This window comes from Abramis brama (assembly GCF_963993115.1).
Source record: "Abramis brama genome assembly, chromosome: 8".
Classification (NCBI taxonomy): Eukaryota; Metazoa; Chordata; class Actinopteri; order Cypriniformes; family Leuciscidae; genus Abramis; species Abramis brama.
In genome coordinates, this window is record NC_139970.1 from 17,317,202 (window position 1) to 17,338,054 (window position 20,853).

Here is a 20,853-nt window from a genome sequence, read left to right on the forward strand (position 1 = left end):
ACTGCTACAAACTGATAACGGTCAGATAAGTATTTAAACCATGCTAGTGCAATTCCACTAATGCCAACATAGTTTTCTAGTCTATTTAAAAGAATGTTGTGGTCAATGGTGTCAAATGCAGCACTAAGATCGAGTAACACTAATAGCAAGATACAACCACGATCGGATGATAGAGCAAATCATTTGTGACTCTAATGAGAGCTGTCTCAGTACTATGGTACGGTCTAAATCCTGACTGGAAATCCTCGCAGACATCATTTCTTTCTAGAAAGGAACACAGTTGTGAAGATACTGCTTTTTCTAATATCTTTGACAGAAAAGGTAGATTCGAGATCAGCCTGTAATTGACTAATTCTGTAGGATCAATTGCGTTTTTTTAACAAGCGGTTTAATCGTAGCCAGCTTAAAGTTTTTTGGTACGTATCCTAATGACAAAGACGAATTAATGATATTAAGAAGAGGATCTATGACCTCTGGAAGCATCTCTTTCAGTAGCTTAGTCGGTATAGGGTCTAACATACATGTTGTAGATTTAGATGATTTAACGAGTTTAGTAAATTCTTCCTCTCCTATAGCAACGAATGAATCAAATTTTTCCTCAGGGAGACTAAAATGCACTGCCTGATGCGATACTGTAGTAGATGGTTGCATAGTTATAATTTTGTCCCTGATATTATCAATCTTATAAGTGAAGAAGTTCATAAAGTCATTACTGCTGTGTTGCTTGGAAACTTCGGTGCTTGAAGCTTTCTTTTTCGTTAGTTTAGCCACTGTTTCAAATAAATACCTAGGATTTTGTTTATTTTCTTCTAATAGGGTTGAAAAATAAGCAGATCTAGCAGCTTTTAAAGCCTCTCTGTAAGTAATTGAGCTCTCCTTCCATAAAATGCGAAATACCTCTAGTTTTGTTTTCTTCCAGTTGCGCTCCATTTTTCTGGCTGCTCTCTTAAAGAGAGATCACTTCAACTTACATCAGCGTGATAACAACTACCTAAAATGACAGAAAACATCTTTGGAAAAAATGTATTTGAAGTGTAATTTGATTGTTTAATTTCCATCGCATCCCATTAGACTTTATGGGGAGAGTGGACCTTTACTGGAACCAACCACCTGGGGGTGATCGAGACTCTTTGGCTTCACTTTTCAGGACTTGTGCAGCACGCTTGGTTGATACTGTCATCCAGGGGTATCGCTTAATTGATGTGGTTGATATGCTTTAAAAAGCTTTGGCTTTCTGCACAAAATGAAACTCTGGTGTAGGTCTTCCTTTGCTGATTAACTTCAGCTTTTCTTCAAAAGTTAATCTTGTAAATGGCGTGGATAATAAATTAGCAACAATGTCCTCCTCATTAATATAGCTTGCGGTTTCCTTATTAAATATTGCTTTTTTTTTCACAATGGGATGGTGTCCCCCACAGTAGGCAGAAGGCATCATAAACTTGATTATAACAAGCCCCACCCATTTAGACAGACGATATGATTGGTCAGTTTTCCTGTCATTTGAAATTTGTCTCTCAGTAACTTGCTATGGCTTGGCCCTCTGTAATTTCACAGCTGGACCACCAGTCACAGAGCTGTAAACGTTAGGCAGAAAAATCCTAATATGGAGAACACGGACGTCTACACAACACAAACTGAATAGAGTGGTGTAGGTATGACAGTAGGCCAACCGGCAGTTAGCGTCACGCTAGTTCCCTGACAAAAACCAATAGGATTTTCCCACAGGCAAAAAACAAGCTCTTGTCCATCAAGATAATTATCACAGATGAACACAACTTTTATGAATTTTAAAGCCTAAATGCAGTCGACAGAAGTAAAAAGCTAAAGGTAGGCTATAAATGAACAACACCACAGTCCCACAAATTCAACAACACCATCACTAAGCTTCCAACAACTCTTTCAGTTTTATCTAAAAACATTTTCCCAGAACATTTGAGTTAGTATAGTTTATAAAAGCACAATTATAACCATAACAATGCTGTAAAAGCGGACTGAGTTTACCTTTTCAGCGTGATGACGTTTAATCTCCTCGAGTCTGTTAGCAGCATGCCTTTTTCACAGTGGGGAAATATTGATGTATTTTATGTCGTAGAATAAAACGTGAAAGTGTCTTGAGCTTGTGTTCACCACAGACCTTATTTAATCCATTCAAAAAACCCATTGACTTCGGGACGTCAAAAAGATTTAATGTTTATTGTCAAATAAATTCCTAAAAAAAAACACATTAGAACTGATAAATTTTTTATTCATTATTAATTTATTAATTTAAAAAAAAAAAAAATTTTTTTTACTTTTAAACTATATATATGTGTATATGTTGCAATAAATGTAAAATATATTGTATCTATATACACATAATCAACATTTAAATCTATTCACCTTTGTAGCAACGCAGAAGTAAGCTTTTTATCTGTGATTGTCTGGGCACTTCTGATTCATTAAAAGCTATAGTAAATAACTGGAAGAATAGCAAAATACAGTAAATGGTAAAATAATTTCTGCTACATGATATTAATTATAATAAAATGTTTCATATTTTTATTCATCCTTTGCATTTAGGAATTTAGTTTTAAAGGTTTTCGAATGATTATGGTGCAGTAGAAGACATTTTACTCTAGGGATTCATAGTGTACTTTTTTTTTGCCACTTCATGATTTTAATTCATGTTTTTTTCTGGAGTAGTTCAGAAAAATTGTATCGGCATAATAAGTCAGGGATTTTCTATTTTTCTAAATTAAAAATGCAACTGAGCAAAGTGATTTTGAAACAATGCTGCTTGTGTTGTCCACCTAAACAGTGTGCACCAAAACATTCTCTTTATTTGATCTATATAGTAAATGTCTATAATTGAATGTTGGCTATACAACCTTAAATGGGTTTTATTTAAATGTTTACATCACAAACAGTTTACACACAACAAACCTTTTTATTTTCATATTCAATCATACAAATCTTCATTTTATTGTCATAAAAAAGGTACACACAGTATCTGGTAAAGGAAAAGAACAAACAATAGCTATAGTCGTACCATTTTAAAACTCAAAAACAAAACAAAACAAAAGTAAAACACCGCCTCATCAACTGAATGGTCAAAAGATAAATATTCTCCAACATTTCTACATTTTAATGCAATAATGCTACAGTTTATATAAAAATGTATTTTTTAATGATTTATATAGAAATTTGTTGAGCTCTTGCTTCATGAATAAGGCCCAGGATTTTGTTTTATTGTTGTGTATAGCTGCCATATGACCTTGATGTCAAAGACACATTCTTTCACTGGTATGAGGGAGTGTTTCTCTGCTTGTGTTTCTATATTTATTATCTTAAAACGACAGTTGATAAGCAGTTGCTTCCATGTGCTCTGTGAATAATCACATCTAACAGGAATTAAGGCTGGTTGTTAGATGCTTTTACTTGCGCCCCAAATAACACTCATCACTGCTGTGAATATGTAAGTACACCCCATGAAACGTGTCCTTTATCAACATATATGTGGACATAATGATAATTCAGTCAGTACTGAAAGTGAAAGTTATGGTGACATAACAAATAACAGTGAAAAAAAACCATAAACGTTCTTGCCGTTCCTTTGTATTATTTATACAATTTAAAAGCAATTGAATTGTTTCAAAGTAAATCCCACACCATTTTTTTTGGGTGTATTTTCTTTCATTTAAAATGTTGCCCATTCCTCTTTCATGTTTCACACGACATTGAACTCTGAACTTTGACTTGTTTTTCTCTAAACTCCTTGTCTTTCTTCTGAGCAATTCCTTTGTGGATTTGCTTTTACAGTTCAGCTTCATCTGTTGCACAGGTTGCTTCATGCTCTCCTCAAGCACTCTTCGGTATAATATTATAATAATAATGTTATAGTGTCATTTAATAGTAGACATCATGATTTAAAGTTTGGCTCTGAACCAGGGACATTTTGTGAGACCTCTGGCCTGGACAGATTGCCATTGGTCTGAAAAGGTTTCCATTTGCAGACATCTTACAGTGGAATGGTTTACTAAATTCATTTTCATAAGCTTCAGCAATCTTTCTTCTAAGGGCCTCATTCAGCTCTTTTTAACTTGGCATGATGGCTCTACGTACTTCAGTGCTTACGAGCAAACATGATCAGTTTATTGATGTACATAAGGTGTGGTATTCCTCTTTAAAGATGTTCTAATCTGCACTTGATGTAGTGATAAATGTAGGGGTGTACTGACTGTTTCCACATTAGAAATATATTTAAGGCGTTTTTTAGGCAGTAGAAGTTAATACAAAATGTAAACATTCTTACAAATAAAATGTTAATGTCCTCCTAAATAAAAATAAATAAAAGCGTATTACAATACAGGTGCACTAATATGCATTAATTCATGCTTAACTACTGCACATATAATCATGTGTTAGTGTATGACTCATGAAGAACTAAACCATTAATTAATGATTACTGCATCAGCAACTAATAAAGATTCTATATGGTTAATATATTAATATATGAATTGTTATTAATGAAATGTGTCAATGTATTAATTTCTTAATAACATATTTTATTAACTTAAAGTGTAAATTAATGCATTAATTACCACAGTTGGTCAAAGCAATGTACTTCAACTTCCAGTTGTCTGCTTTAATTGATCATTAACTAATGATTTGCAAATGTATCATTATGTTATGACTTTACTTGTTCTGGCACATGACTTAACATGAATTGTTAAGTAATATGGCATTTAAGGGTTTTGACAGTTTGCACATGCAGTGAATGTAATGTCAAAGAATGTGTTTGAAGGATGGGTAAGTTGTACGGTGGGCGAGAAGGGTCACAACACAAACAAACGCCACAACAACTACATATTCAGAAAACAACTTTGTCGATTTCACATCACATACGCTGCAAATATTCACAGCACGAGCAAATAGGGAAACGAACTGCAAACTGCAAAGACACAACGAAAATGTTTCCAGGGGGGCCATAATCAGTGACGGCTACAAGAGGTAAGTGTTTCTCTTTTATTATGACAGACTTGTCTATGTGCTCTGATGGTTTTGTGTGTTTAACATATTAAGTTATTGTCCCCATAACGTATTAGTCCACGCAGATAATTGTTAAACGTTCTGCCAACGTTGTTAGTTGGAAACTAGCTGGCTAGCTCGCTTCTGGTCACTAAATAGATGCATTACCGGCATTTGTACATTGTTGTCCTGATATCTGAACTATTTATTTATTTTTCAGATTGAAATGTTCTGTCCGTTTTGTGCTGCAAACCACTTCGGTATCAGAGCACATCGACAAGTCTGTCAAAGAGAAACACCAGAGAATGTCCAATAAGGCCGTAGACGGGCTCTGGAAACACTTACCTCTTGTAGCCGTCACTGATTATGGACCCCCTGGAAACATTTTCGTTGTGTCTTTGCAGTTTGCAGTTCGTTTCCCTATTTGCTCGTGCTGTGAATATTTGCAGCATACGTGATGTGAAATCGACAAAGTTGTTTTCTGAATATGTAGTTGTTGTGGCGTTTGCATGTGTTTTCTGAATTTGGAGGTGTTTTCTGAATAATGTAGTTGTGGCGTTTGTTTGTGTTGTGACCCTTCTCGGCCACCGTAAAGTTGGGCCGCACAAAAATATCAGCACACCAGAATCTGAACTCCTGACGCTGTTACACTGTGTTTAAACTGGACGAGACAGCTGTCTACACTGGACATGACAGACCATTGCAAGTCCATTTGTCCTTCGTAACAGAACTAGCACAAGAGCTCTGTACGTCAGAGATGGAGTGTGGCATCAGTTTACTGTTGGGGTTTTGTTAACGCATTAATTTGCACTATTAGTTAATAAAATATGTTATTAAGGAATTAATACATTATGACACATTTAATTAATAACAATTCATATATTACTTAATCTATTAATCATTTAGAATCTTTATTAGTTGCTGATGCAGTAATCATTAATTAATGGTTTAGTTCTTCATGAGTCATACACTAACACATGATTATCTGTGCATTAGTTAAGCATGAATTAATGCATATCAGTGCACCTGTATTGTAAAGTGTTACCATAAAAGCTTTTATAGCATCATTTTATAGCACCTAGTCTTAAAATAGCACCTAGTCTTAAAATAGCACTTGCATTTTTGTACTTCATATGAAATCACCTTGACACAAGAGGCCTGTCTCACAAAGCAATTGGCTACCAGTTAAGTTGAGCAAACTCCAGTTTTTTGTATCGTGAAATAAGCTTGCATTTTTTCAGTCCATGGTGGATCACTTTAATACGGAAGCCCTGAACCGCAATGTAAAAAAAAAAAAAAATCTGAAAAAAAAAAAAAAAAAAAAAATTGCTATCATTTCGAGAATAAAGTCGAAACGTTTCGAGAATAAAGTCGAAATATTACCAGAATACAGTCTTCTGTTCTGTAGAAGTTGCGTGTGTTTGCATTCATAACGGCGTGCGTCCACTGGTGCATAGGCGTTTCCAATTCTGAATTTTTGTGTGTGTGTGTGTGTGTGTGTGTTTGTTTATATTACATTGTGGGAACCAAATGTCCCCACAAGGATAGTAAAACATGAGATCACCTCCATTGTGGGGACCAGCCAGCGGTCCCCACGAGGGAAATGGGTTAATAAACATACTAAATTATATTTTTTTGAAAATGTAAAAATGCAGAAAGTTTTCTGTGATGGGTAGGTTTAGGGGTAGGGTTAGTGTAAGGAGATAGAATATACAGTGTGTACAGTATAAAGACCATTAAGTCTATGGAGAGTCCCCACAAAGATGTGTGCGCCTGTTTGTGTGTGTGTGTGTGTAAAGAAATGCACTTGTGAAGATGAACTGCCTCGGACATGGATCTACACAAAATAGTAGCTTTTTACTTTTATCTGGACTTTCAACAAAAAGAAAATTCGACAGGTGCCAATCTACCAACATGCATTATCATGGCGTTGCCTACAGACGAGCACAGACTCCGCCGGAGTAGGTTCACAATCTGGTCGAAGCTTTATGTGGCAGTGTTTTTGACGTGTTTTCGTGCTGGTCTATAATGGGCAACACTATCTGGGTCGAGAACACTTAACAGTAACCGATTCCCTCTTCACCGTTCTGGATACATTTTAAGTGCATCATTCTGTATCCAATCATTTGGCCGGATCCCGTGATTTCCTCAGATATAATAACCACTGGTGGTGGTTGAGGAGAGATTCCCTGAAATTATTGTAAAGCGCTTTTAATTGTAGGCCTACAGTAAACATATGAAAGCGCTATATAAATGCCTCATTCATGCATTCATTCATTCATTAAGCTGGATTTCTTGATCCAGTCTGAAAAGTGTTTTCGCCTGTAGGCTAAAGTCTATTTCGGCGCAGTATATTTTATAACGTCCTATAGCCTAATGCCATATCAGTAGACCTGTAGATGTTCCTTTTGTTGAAAGCCAAGATAAAAGTAAAGCTATTATTTTGTAGATCCAGTTTACACACACACACACACACACACACACACACACACACACACACACACGCGCGTGCGCGCATGATTGCCTGTGCGGCAATGTGAAATAACGGCAAGCACATACGCAACTTCTACAGAAGACTGTATGTTTCGACTTTAATCTCGAAACGTTTCGACTTTAATCTCGACATGATAGCATTTTTTTTTTTTCAGATTTTTTTTTTTTTTTTTTTTACATTGCGGTTCAGGGCTTCCGTACTTTAATACTGTTCATCACCATATTTACTAAAGCTACACAACTCCCCTGCTTCAGGGTTAGGTTTTGTTGATCAGATTACAACTGGACACTTGATACATTAGCTGTGAGCAAAGTGACATATCTGCAATGAATGTCACAGAATGGTGAAATAGTGAGAGAGGATTCATGTGCAGGAAAAAAATGTTTATTAAATAAATAGAAAACAAAACAAAACTACAAACAAAAACTCCCTGTGAGGGAAAATAAGACAGGCATCTGACAAAACTGGAAACACAATAAGAGAACATCGACAACGAACCAGCACAGGACTGCAAACACAGGGAGACTAAATAGGAAGCAAACAAAAGAGGGTAATGAAAAAGGCAGGTGGGGCAAATTAATCAATAATCAGGTAACAAGATGGGAGGGGATAGACAATTGACAGGAGAGCACAAGGAAAAAACATGACAAGCCATGCGCTCACAACAAACCAGACTATACCCAACGCATGACAGACCGGGAAAGCCAGAGCTCTGTCATCAACCCAAGATGTAACCCAAACAGAAGTGTTAAACGACATGAAGTCAGGCGACCTGCATGAAATGGGTGCCACTGCCAGACATCCAAAATATGCACTTATGGGGGGTTTCCAGGAACAAGAATGGGAACTACTGATATATAGCATCAGCTATCATTAAAAACTGATGAAATGTTGCATGTGTCTTCAGAATATGCCATTGTCCATGTTTTTAATGTTTTAGCCTGTATTAGCTGTTGAAATTTGGCTGATGAAGGCCATGTTTGTTGATTTGTCCAATTGATATTTAAGGAATAGTTTAGCATTTCTACCAAAGAAAGCACTACATTTCCATGATTAAGTGGTTGTGTACAGCCCATTGTGTTCTGATCCCACATCACCTCTCATTCACACCTACTGTCTTTTCAAAAAGAGAACTACTGTACAGACAGTTTGGGCTACAGGCCAAAGCCAACATCTGCCTGCATTAACCGTTAGCCCAACACTAAACAATCTGTTGATATAGGATATCCTGTTCTACCTTTTGTGCTGATGATTCACTCACAACATATTAAATAACAGGGCATATGTCTTGACGTGGTGTGTAATCAAGCACACTTAATCACAGTGTACAGCTTAAGTAATGCTTGCCAGATCTGCCTAATCTTCCTAGTTGCCTAACAAGCAGACCAGGTCTGCTAAATGGGAAACTGCACCATGCATACTGTGCTTTGCTCTAATTTTCTATTAGTCAGCTGCTAAAACAATGCAGACACAGACAACACAATATGAATGCTGTTCATCCCCCTTTGAGTGAAGCTCTGAACACGTCAGGAGAAGGGAAGATAAAACATAATGCTTAAAAAAAATGTACTGTTTTCAAAATGGGCTTTTGCAGCTTGAAATATAATATCACTAAACCTTCATAGTGAAAGTAAGGTACTTTCCTGCACACCACTTTCATTTTAAACTGATACCTTATGGTGGCTTCTGTAGTCAAAGTCTTGTGTGATATAAAGATTGTGTAGTAAAAATATAAAGGTGAATGAAAATACCTTATTTGTTTGATCAAGAACACATCCGGGGATTTGAACTGGACTTGGCTAGAACTTTGAATTGGAACAGTACTTGGGCAGCGACTGATGACGTTTCACAAGTCCACAAGAACACAAGTACAGACAAGAACGCATATTGAGAAACGGCCACAGGCTCGGCGGCGGCCATCTTGTCCGGAGACACTGGCTCGGCGGCGGCCATCCTATCCGGATCGGCAGACGTGGATCGGCGGACGTGACGTGAACAGTCTCTGGCTCGGTGGACGTGACGCGAACAGTCTCTGGATCGGCGGACATGACGGCAGAGCCACTCAGCAGACAGCAGAGCCACTCAGTTACAATGCAAGTTTGATGTATCAATTAGGGTCGTGCAATGGCATGACTGAACTGAGTGGCTCAAATAAGCCCCCCCCTAAAAAAAAAAATCATGAGGCATAACTCGTCCATGTTTGTCCACTGAGCTAGGTTGATAAAGTCCAGTACATAGTCTTCTAGACTGCAGTCTCCTTGTCGGAGATAAGTCTCACTGGATCCATGTTAGCGAAGTTTTCTGTTACGAACTGCTCCGAGACACAAAGGTTGAGATCCAAATGCATCTTTAATTTAATCCAGACACGTAATCCAATATACAGGCAATAGGTCAAAACACAGGTAGGCTGTCCAATCAATCAAACAAACAAACAAAACAGGCAGGGGTCAGAGGCAAAAGAGTAATCCACGGAACAGGCAAAAAATCCAAAAACCAAGAGACATGAAACCAGGGAAAACGCTCGGAAATGCAGTGCAACAACATACAAAACTTTGCAGTATGTGAATGAGTGAACATGATATAAATAGACTGAGACTAACAATATAATGAGACACAGGTGAATGCAATCAGTGATGATGAGTCCGGGCAGTGAGTTATGGGAAATGTAGTTTGTGAGGGAGTGGTAATAGTCTGGTGTGGAGTGCCCTCTGGTGGCTCTCAAGGGCACTACAGCTGGTGACCGTTACAACTATTGAAAAAGGGAATATATTTCAAATACAATAAAGTATACATTTTTTTTCATTAGGGATTGTTTATTCTTAGCACCCCCCTTTGAACTGTTAAGTCCCCCTTAGCACCCCCAAGAAAAAATCCTGGAGCCGGCACTGATGACAAATGATAAAAGATCACCAACCTGTTCATTCCCATTATCACAGCCATCCTCCTGTCATGTTTAGACTCCACTGTCCTGTAGGAAATGTTTAGACAAATTTAGCTCGTATGATCATAAATAAAATTTATACTACACTACAGTTCAAAAGTTTGGGTAAAATAGTTTTTTTTTTTTTTTTTGGAAAGAAATTAAAACTTTTATTCTGCATATAATGCATATAATCTTATAATGCATTAAATTGAACAGAAGGAAATGTAAAGACATTTATAATGTAACAAAATATTTTTTATTTCAAATAAATGCTGTTCTTTTGAGCTTTCTGTTCAGAATCCCAAAAGAAAATTTATTACAGTTTCCAGAAAAATATTAAATGGGTGGTTGATTATGATTTCACTTTTCTAACTTTAGTGTGTATTGTTGCTGTTTGAGCATAAACAACATCTGCAAAGTTACAATGCTCAAAGTTCAAAGCAAAGGGAGATATTTGCTTTTAAAGACATTGCTTTTTAAGGACTAACAAACGGCTGGCAGAGACTACAGACATTCCTCCAGGGTTAGTGACATCACCAACCATAGAATTTACATAATCCCCGCCCCCGGAACACAATTTATAGATTATCATGACAGAATATGCTAATCAATGACTAGAAGATAACTTACACATAAGATATAAATTCATTAACTAACCATTCAGAAACGTCCTGTTGTATTCTACATGTCACTTCTTCTTGAGTCTCTCCATCTTTGTCTGAATCCGGTTTGAACATAAAAGGCTAAAAGTTTTTGAAATTTTCAGTGCATGTCTGTGTGAGTGCAAGCTGTTGAAGCTCCGCCCTCTGTGCGGAGAAGCAGCTCATTTACATTTAAAGGAACAGACACAAAACGGTGCCTTTTTGCTCACCCTCAAAAATGTACAATTTCAACTTGCTAAATTAAAATATCTGTGGGGTATTTTGAGCTAAAACTTTACATACACACTCTAGGGACATCAAAGACTTATTTTACATCTTGTGAAAAGGGCATTATACTACCCCTTTAAGCATCACAACTGTTTTCACCATTGATAATAATGCTTTTTAAGCACCAGATATTAGAATTATTTCAGAAGGATCATGTGACACTATAAGACGGATAAATGACTGCATCACAGGGATACATTACATTTTAAAATAGCAAACATTTTTAAATAGTAATATTTCACAATTTAGGTTTTTATCAAATAAATGTAGCATTAAGCATAAAGACTCCAATATACTCACGGTGAAGTTATTGTTTGTTCTTCGCTTAGGGTTAAAACAAAGTTCAAAATAATATGTGACCAGCGGTATAATCTTATTGAACATCCGACACTGTCCACACTGCTGAGAGCGGCGTTTATATGAATATGTAAATATGTGCTGCGCACTTTTCTCTCTTTATAACAAAATAAACACAACAAAATTTAGAAAATAGCAAGTATTTTTTAAATAAAGCATAAGAAAAGCATCTGATCATAGTAATGTGGATATGTTTGAACAAGCTCTGCAATTCGGAACTCTAGTAAACATCACGTTTATTTATATAGCACTTTATACAATAGATAGATAGATCTTTACCGTGTTAAACATGAAAACATTTCATCAGAAGTACAACTTAATTTTCTACAATATTAAAGCAGATCTCCTGTGTGTTCATGTTTTCACTCGCGGACGTATGACCTCGAGGGACTGAACAGGAGAAATAAAGAGGAAAAGGTTTTCCACCTGAAAGAAGGCGGAGCCTCAGCGCACAACTATTACTTATTTGCTACGGGCAAATGGTAGTACAAGTTTACCACCCGTAGTGAACTTTTCTGGAAAGTTCACTTTGGCAAGCTGTTTCGAACTCCTAAAACGAACTCCAAACAAAGTTAGTTTTGGCCTGATTTTGTTCAAAATGACATCGCATCAGTTTGTTCTTCGATTTCGCTTGAAGTATATCGGGGCCTTAAAGGGTCATGAAACCCTAAACCAAAATTTCTGAGATTTTAACAGAGGTATGTGTGTTGAACACCATTGAAGACAATGTTAGCATCTGTTAGATTTAATAGTAGGGGGAAAATGGTTAAATTTTAGTTTTTATACGCTATTTTTGTCTTCCGGGTTTAAAATCTTCATTGTGTCCACGTCACAGGCTGTGATGTGGCAGAGCACTATAGTACTTTGATGACTCATCGGTGTCTCATAATTATTAATGAGACTGAGTTTTTTATCCAATGAGAAGACACTTTCTCTTAATTATTCATGACACCATGTGGAACTTTCCAATGACAGACATGTCAAACTTTGATATCGCGTAGTAGATGAGAGAGGTAATGATGGGACGCGCGTTTGTTTTCGTGGTGCAAAAGTTCCAGTGCATCTTTCCCCGCGATGCTGCCCGGGATGGACTCTGACTGCGGGCGGCTGGTTGGCCATCAACCACGGACACTTCTAAACTATGTGTGTGTAGCAACCATTCAACGGGAGAATGGTGGACTTCGGCCTTGTACAACAATGCAGGTTTCGTCTTGCGAGTGATGCGGTCCCGAGGACTTTTCTATCGCTTCAGAGGTGTGACTGCGGTCAAGCCAGCCGCGGTTTGAAAATACACGGTCAAGCCAGCTGCCAAAAAAAAAAGCGTGTGCGCCTATTACTGTGAATACGGTAATTTCAGTAACAGCAGAGAGAACGCGCTTTCAGAGCGCTTAAGTTGCCCAGATCTCTCTCTCTCTCTCTCTCTATCTTTTTTCTTTCTTTTTTCTCTTTCTCTCTCTCTTTCTTTTTTCTTCTTTTTCTTTCTATCTATCTATCTATCTATCTATCTATCTATCTATCTATCTATCTATCTATCTATCTATCTATCTATCTATCTATCTTTTTTCTTTTCTCTCTCTTTCTTTCTTTCTATCTTTTTCTTATCTATCTATCTATCTATCTTTTTTCTTTCTTTTTTTCTCTTTCTCTTTTCTTTTTGTCTTCTTTTTTCTATCTTTTTCTTCTCTCTCTCTCTTTTTTTTTCTTCTTTTTCTATCTATCTATCTATCTATCTATCTATCTATCTATCTATCTATCTATCTATCTATCTATCTATCTATCTATCTATCTATCCAATCTTTTTTCTTTCTTTTCTCTCTCTCTTTCTTTCTCTCTCTCTCTCGCTTTCTTTTTTCTATCTTTTTCTTCTTTATCTATCTATCTATCTATCTATCTGTGAGAGACGATATAATAAGATGCCATATTTCGAGAGTTTTTGTACTTTACTCTGTTATCCTTTTAATTTACACTCATGTTGTCTTTGCAAGTTGTGTATTTCTTTGACTAATGGTTTTTTTTTCTTTATAGGTCACATCTAGAGAATTTTTATGTAGAGGTTTACAACATAATTATTTGCAAAAAAAGCAGTAAAATAAAGTATTCATTCTTTCTAAATACATCTTTTTTGTTTTCATATATATTTTTTACTACATTAAAAGTTTCTGAAATTCAATGTCCCATTTTACTGTAGCATTTTGGAGATACGTCAATTTATTCGACTTCAGAGGCCTATAAAGACCTCATTTCTAATAAGTAGAAAAAACTAATGGTCAGTTCTTATAGGGGACGTCCCATACAGTATGCACACCTCATATCAAAACATTTTACTGCAGCATTTTGGAGTTATTTCACATTTTACTACTTCAGAGGCCTATAAAGACCTCATTTCTAATAAGTAGAAAAAACGAATGGTCATTTCTTATAGGGGACGTCCCATACAGTATGCACGCCTCATATTAAAACATTTTACTGCAGCATTTTGGAGTTATTTCACATTTTACTACTTCAGAGGCCTATAAAGACCTTATTTCAAATAAGTAGAAAAAAATAATGGTCAGTTCTTACAGGGGACGTCCCATACAGTATGCACACCTCATATCAAAGCATTTTACTGCAGCATTTTGGAGTTTTGTAACATTTTACTACTTCAGAGGCCTATAAAGACCTCATTTCTAATAAGTAGAAAAAAGTAATGGCCATTTCTTATAGGGGACGTCCCATACAGTATGCACACCTCATATCAATACATTTTACTGCAGCATTTTGGAGTTATTTCACATTTTACTACTTTAGAGGCCTATAAAGACCTTATTTCTAATAAGTAGAAAAAAGTAATGGTCAGTTTTTACAGGGGACGTCCCATACAGCACACCTCATATCAAAACATTTTACTGCAGCATTTTGGAGTTTTGTCACATTTTACTACTTTAGAGGCCTATAAAAACCTAATTTCTAATAAGTAGAAAAAAGTAATGGCCATTTCTTATAGGGGACGTCCCATACAGTATGTAGACCTCATATCAAAGCATTTTACTGTAGCATTTTGGAGATATGTCACATTTTACTACTTCAGAGGCCTATAAAGACCTCATTTCTAATAAGCAGAAAAAACTAAGACATTTCTTACAGGGGACATCCCATACAGTATGCACACCTCATATCAAAGCATTTTACTGTAGCGTTTTGGAGTTTTGTCACATTTTACTACTTTAGAGGCCTATAAAGACCTCATTTCTAATAAGTAGAAAAAACTAATGGTCAGTTCTTATAGGGGACATCCCATACAGTATGTACACCTCATATCAAAACATTTTACTGCAGCATTTTGGAGATATGTCACATTTTACTACTTTAGAGGCCTATAAAGACCTTATTTCTAATAAGTAGAAAAAACAAATGGCCATTTTTTATAGGGGACGTCCCATACAGTATGCACACCTCATATCAAAACATTTTACTGCAGCATTTTGGAGTTTTGTCACATTTTACTACTTTAGAGGCCTATAAAGACCTTATTTCTAATAAGTAGAAAAACTAATGGCTATTTCTTATAGGGGACGTCCCATACAGTATGCACACCTCATATCAAAACATTTTACTGTAGCATTTTGGAGATATGTCACATTTTACTACTTCAGAGGCCTATAAAGATCTCATTTCTAATAAGTAGAAAAAACGAATGGCCATTTCTTATAGGGGACGCCCCATACAGTATGCACACCTCATAACAAACTATTTTACTGCAGCATTTTGGAGTTATGTCAAATTTTACTACTTTAGAGGCCTATAAAGATCTCATTTCTAATAAGTAGAAAAAACGAATGGCCAGTTTTTACAGGGGACGTCCCATACAGTATGCACACCTCATATCAAAACATTTTACTGCAGCATTTTGGAGTTATGTCACATTTTGCTACTTTAGAGGCCTATAAAGATCTCATTTCTAATAAGTAGAAAAAACGAATGGCCATTTCTTATAGGGGACGTCCCATACAGTATGCACACCTCATATCAAAACATTTTACTGCAGCATTTTGGAGTTATTTCACATTTTACTACTTCAGAGGCCTATAAAGACCTCATTTCTAATAAGTAGAAAAAACGAATGGTCATTTCTTATAGGGGACGTCCCATACAGTATGCACACCTCATATCAAAACATTTTACTGCAGCATTTTGGAGTTATTTCACATTTTACTACTTCAGAGGCCTATAAAGACCTTATTTCAAATAAGTAGAAAAAAATAATGGTCAGTTCTTACAGGGGACGTCCCATACAGTATGCAGGCCTCATATCAAAACATTTTACTGCAGCATTTTGGAGTTATTTCACATTTGACTACTTCAGAGGCCTATAAAGAACTTATTTCAAATAAGTAGAAAAAACTAATGGTCAGTTCTTACAGGGGACGTCCCATACAGTATGCACACCTCATATCAAAACATTTTACTGCAGCATTTTGGAGTTTTGTAACATTTTACTACTTCAGAGGCCTATAAAGACCTCATTTCTAATAAGTAGAAAAAACGAATGGCTATTTCTTATAGGGGACGTCCCATACAGTATGCACGCCTCATATCAAAACATTTTACTGCAGCATTTTGGAGTTATTTCACATTTTACTACTTCAGAGGCCTATAAAGACCTTATTTCTAATAAGTAGAAAAAACTAATGGTCAGTTCTTATAGGGGACGTCCCATACAGTATGCACACCTCATATCAAAGCATTTTACTGCAGCATTTTGGAGTTTTGTAACATTTTACTACTTCAGAGGCCTATAAAGACCTCATTTCTAATAAGTAGAAAAAAGTAATGGCCATTTCTTATAGGGGACGTCCCATACAGTATGCACACCTCATATCAATACATTTTACTGCAGCATTTTGGAGTTATTTCACATTTTACTACTCCAGAGGCATATAAAGACCTTATTTCTAATAAGTAGAAAAAACTAATGGTCAGTTCTTATAGGGGACATCCCATACAGTATGCACACCTCATATCAAAACATTTTACTGCAGCATTTTGGAGATATGTCACATTTTACTACTTTAGAGGCCTATAAAGACCTTATTTCTAATAAGTAGAAAAAAGTAATGGTCAGTTTTTACAGGGGACGTCCCATACAGCACACCTCATATCAAAACATTTTACTGCAGCATTTTGGAGTTTTGTCACATTTTACTACTTTAGAGGCCTATAAAGACCTTATTTCTAATAAGTAGAAAAAACTAATGGCCATTTTTTATAGGGGACGTCCCATACAGTATGCACACCTCATATCAAAACATTTTACTGCAGCATTTTGGAGTTTTGTCACATTTTACTACTTTAGAGGCCTATAAAGACCTTATTTCTAATAAGTAGAAAAACTAATGGCTATTTCTTATAGGGGACGTCCCATACAGTATGCACACCTCATATCAAAACATTTTACTGTAGCATTTTGGAGATATGTCACATTTTACTACTTCAGAGGCCTATAAAGATCTCATTTCTAATAAGTAGAAAAAACGAATGGCCATTTCTTATAGGGGACGCCCCATACAGTATGCACACCTCATAACAAACTATTTTACTGCAGCATTTTGGAGTTATGTCAAATTTTACTACTTCAGAGGCCTATAAAGACCTTATTTCTAATAAGTAGAAAAAACTAATGGTCAGTTCTTATAGGGGACGTCCCATACAGTATGCACACCTCATATCAAAGCATTTTACTGCAGCATTTTGGAGTTTTGTAACATTTTACTACTTCAGAGGCCTATAAAGACCTCATTTCTAATAAGTAGAAAAAAGTAATGGCCATTTCTTATAGGGGACGTCCCATACAGTATGCACACCTCATATCAATACATTTTACTGCAGCATTTTGGAGTTATTTCACATTTTACTACTCCAGAGGCATATAAAGACCTCATTTCTAATAAGTAGAAAAAACGAATGGCCAGTTTTTACAGGGGACATCCCATACAGTATGCACACCTCATATCAAACTATTTTACTGCAGCATTTTGGAGTTATGTCACATTTTGCTACTTTAGAGGCCTATAAAGATCTCATTTCTAATAAGTAGAAAAAACGAATGGCAATTTCTTATAGGGGACGCCCCATACAGTATGCACACCTCATAACAAACTATTTTACTGCAGCATTTTGGAGTTATGTCAAATTTTACTACTTTAGAGGCCTATAAAGACCTCATTTCTAATAAGTAGAAAAAACTAATGGTCAGTTTTTACAGGGGACATCCCATACAGTATGTACACCTCATATCAAAACATTTTACTGCAGCATTTTGGAGATATGTCACATTTTACTACTTTAGAGGCCTATAAAGACCTTATTTCTAATAAGTAGAAAAAACGAATGGCCATTTCTTACAGGGGACAACCGATACAGTATGCACACCTCATATCAAAACATTTTACTGTAGCATTTTGGAGATGTCACATTTTACTATCAGAGGCCTATAAAGACCTCATTTCTAATAAGTAGAAAAAACTAATGGACATTTCTTACAGGGGACAACCGATACAGTATGCACACCTCATATCAAAACATTTTACTGCAGCATTTTGGAGATATGTCACATTTTACTACTTTAGAGGCCTATAAAGACCTTATTTCTAATAAGTAGAAAAAACGAATGGCCATTTTTTATAGGGGACGTCCCATACAGTATGCACACCTCATATCAAAACATTTTACTGCAGCATTTTGGAGTTTTGTCACATTTTACTACTTTAGAGGCCTATAAAGACCTTATTTCTAATAAGTAGAAAAAACTAATGGCCATTTTTTATAGGGGACGTCCCATACAGTATGCACACCTCATATCAAAACATTTTACTGCAGCATTTTGGAGTTTTGTCACATTTTACTACTTTAGAGGCCTATAAAGACCTTATTTCTAATAAGTAGAAAAACTAATGGCTATTTCTTATAGGGGACGTCCCATACAGTATGCACACCTCATATCAAAACATTTTACTGTAGCATTTTGGAGATGTCACATTTTACTATCAGAGGCCTATAAAGACCTCATTTCTAATAAGTAGAAAAAACTAATGGACATTTCTTACAGGGGACAACCGATACAGTATGCACACCTCATATCAAAACATTTTACTGCAGCATTTTGGAGATATGTCACATTTTACTACTTTAGAGGCCTATAAAGACCTTATTTCTAATAAGTAGAAAAACTAATGGCCATTTCTTATAGGGGACGTCCCATACAGTATGTACACCTCATATCAAAGCATTTTACTGTAGCATTTTGGAGATGTCACATTTTACTATCAGAGGCTTATAAAGACCTCATTTCTAATAAGTAGAAAATATGATTGATATGATGATATGATGATGACTTTGATATGAGGCGTGCATACTGTATGGGACGTCCCCTATAAGAAATGGCCATTATTTTTTTCTACTTATTAGAAATGAGGTCTTTCTAGGCCTCTAAAGTAGTAAAATGTGACAAAACTCCAAAATGCTGTAGTAAAATGTTTTGATATGATGTGTGCATACTGTATGGGACGTCCCCTATAAGAAATGGCCATTAGTTTTTTCTACTTATTAGAAATTAGTTCTTTATAGGCCTCTGAATTAGTAAAATGTGACAAAACTCCAAAATGCAGCAGTAAAATGGTTTGATATGAGGTATGCAAACTATATTGGATGTCCCCTATAAGAACTGACCATTAGTTTTCTCTACTTATTAGAAATGAGGTCTTTATAGGCCTCTGAAGTAGTAAAATGTGACAAAACTCCAAAATGCTGCAGTAAAAATGTTTTGATATGAGGCGTGCATACTGTATGGGATGTCCCCCATAAGAACTGACCATTAGTTTTTTATACTTATTAGAAATGAGGTGTTTATAGGCCTCTGAAGTAGTAAAATGTGAAGTAACTCCAAATTGCTGCCGTAAAATGTTTTGATATGAGGCGTGCATACTGTATGGGACGTCCCCTATAAGAAATGGCCATTATTTTTTCTACTTATTAGAAATGAGGTCTTTCTAGGCCTCTAAAGTAGTAAAATGTGACAAAACTCCAAAATGCTGTAGTAAAATGTTTTAATATGATGTGTGCATACTGTATGGGATGTCCCCTATAAGAAATGGCCATTAGTTTTTTCTACTTATTAGAAATTAGTTCTTTATAGGCCTCTGAATTAGTAAAATGTGACAAAACTCCAAAATGCAGCAGTAAAATGGTTTGATATGAGGTATGCAAACTATATGGGATGTCCCCTATAAGAACTGACCATTAGTTTTCTCTACTTATTAGAAATGAGGTCTTTATAGGCCTCTGAAGTAGTAAAATGTGACAAAACTCAAAAATGCTGCAGTAAAAATGTTTTGATATGAGGTGTGCATACTGTATGGGGCGTCCCCTGTAAGAAATGTCTATTAGTTTTTTCTACTTATTAGAAATGAGGTCTTTATAGGCCTCTGATTGTAAAATGTGACATATCTCCAAAATGCTACAGTAAAATGCTTTGATACGAGGTGTACATACTGTATGGGACGCCCCCTATAAGAAATGGCCATTAGTTTTTTCTACTTATTAGAAATAAGGTCTTTATAGGCCAGGCCTCTAAAGTAGTAAAATGTGACAAAACTCCAAAATGCTGCAGTAAAATGTTTTGATATGAGGTGTGCATACTGTATGGGACGTCCCCTGTAAAAACTGACCATTACTTTTTTCTTCTTATTAGAAATGAGGTCTTTATAGGCCTCTGAAGTAGTAAAATGTGAAGTTACTCCAAAATGCTGCAGTAAAATGTTTTGATATGAGGTGTGTATACTGTATGGGACGTCCCCTGTAAAAACTGACCATTAGTTTTTTCTACTTATTAGAAAAGAGGGTTTTATAGGCCTCTAAAGTAGTAAAATATGACAAAACTCCAAAATGCTGCAGTAAAATGCTTTGATATGAGGTGTACATACTGTATGGGACGTCCCCTATAAGAAATGGCCATTACTTTTTTCTACTTATTAGAAATTAGGTTTTTATAGGCCTCTAAAGTAGTAAAATGTGACAAAACTTCAAAACGCTACAGTAAAATGTTTTGATATGAGGTGTGCATACTGTATGGGATGTCCCCTATAAGAACTGACCATTAGTTTTTT

General features: G+C 35.9%; 1 protein-coding gene across 2 annotated transcripts in view; it reads right to left on the reverse strand.

Moving 5' to 3' along the window:
• Window positions 1–2,863: 2,863 nt before the first annotated feature.
• The window catches only part of LOC311088470 (nectin-1), a 43,804-nt gene continuing 25,814 nt past the window's right edge, over window positions 2,864–20,853 (reverse strand). Inside the window, exons 8-9 of one of the 2 annotated variants that reach the window (XM_084122602.1) lie at window positions 10,416–10,469; window positions 2,864–9,908 (exon numbers count right to left, since the gene is read on the reverse strand). In XM_084122602.1, coding sequence (XP_083978728.1) covers window positions 10,455–10,469 — 15 coding nt within the window. In that variant the 3' untranslated portion in view covers window positions 2,864–9,908; window positions 10,416–10,454. Of the gene's footprint in view, window positions 10,251–10,415; window positions 10,470–20,853 lie in introns of both variants that reach the window. The other variant, XM_084122601.1, reaches the window with a different exon arrangement.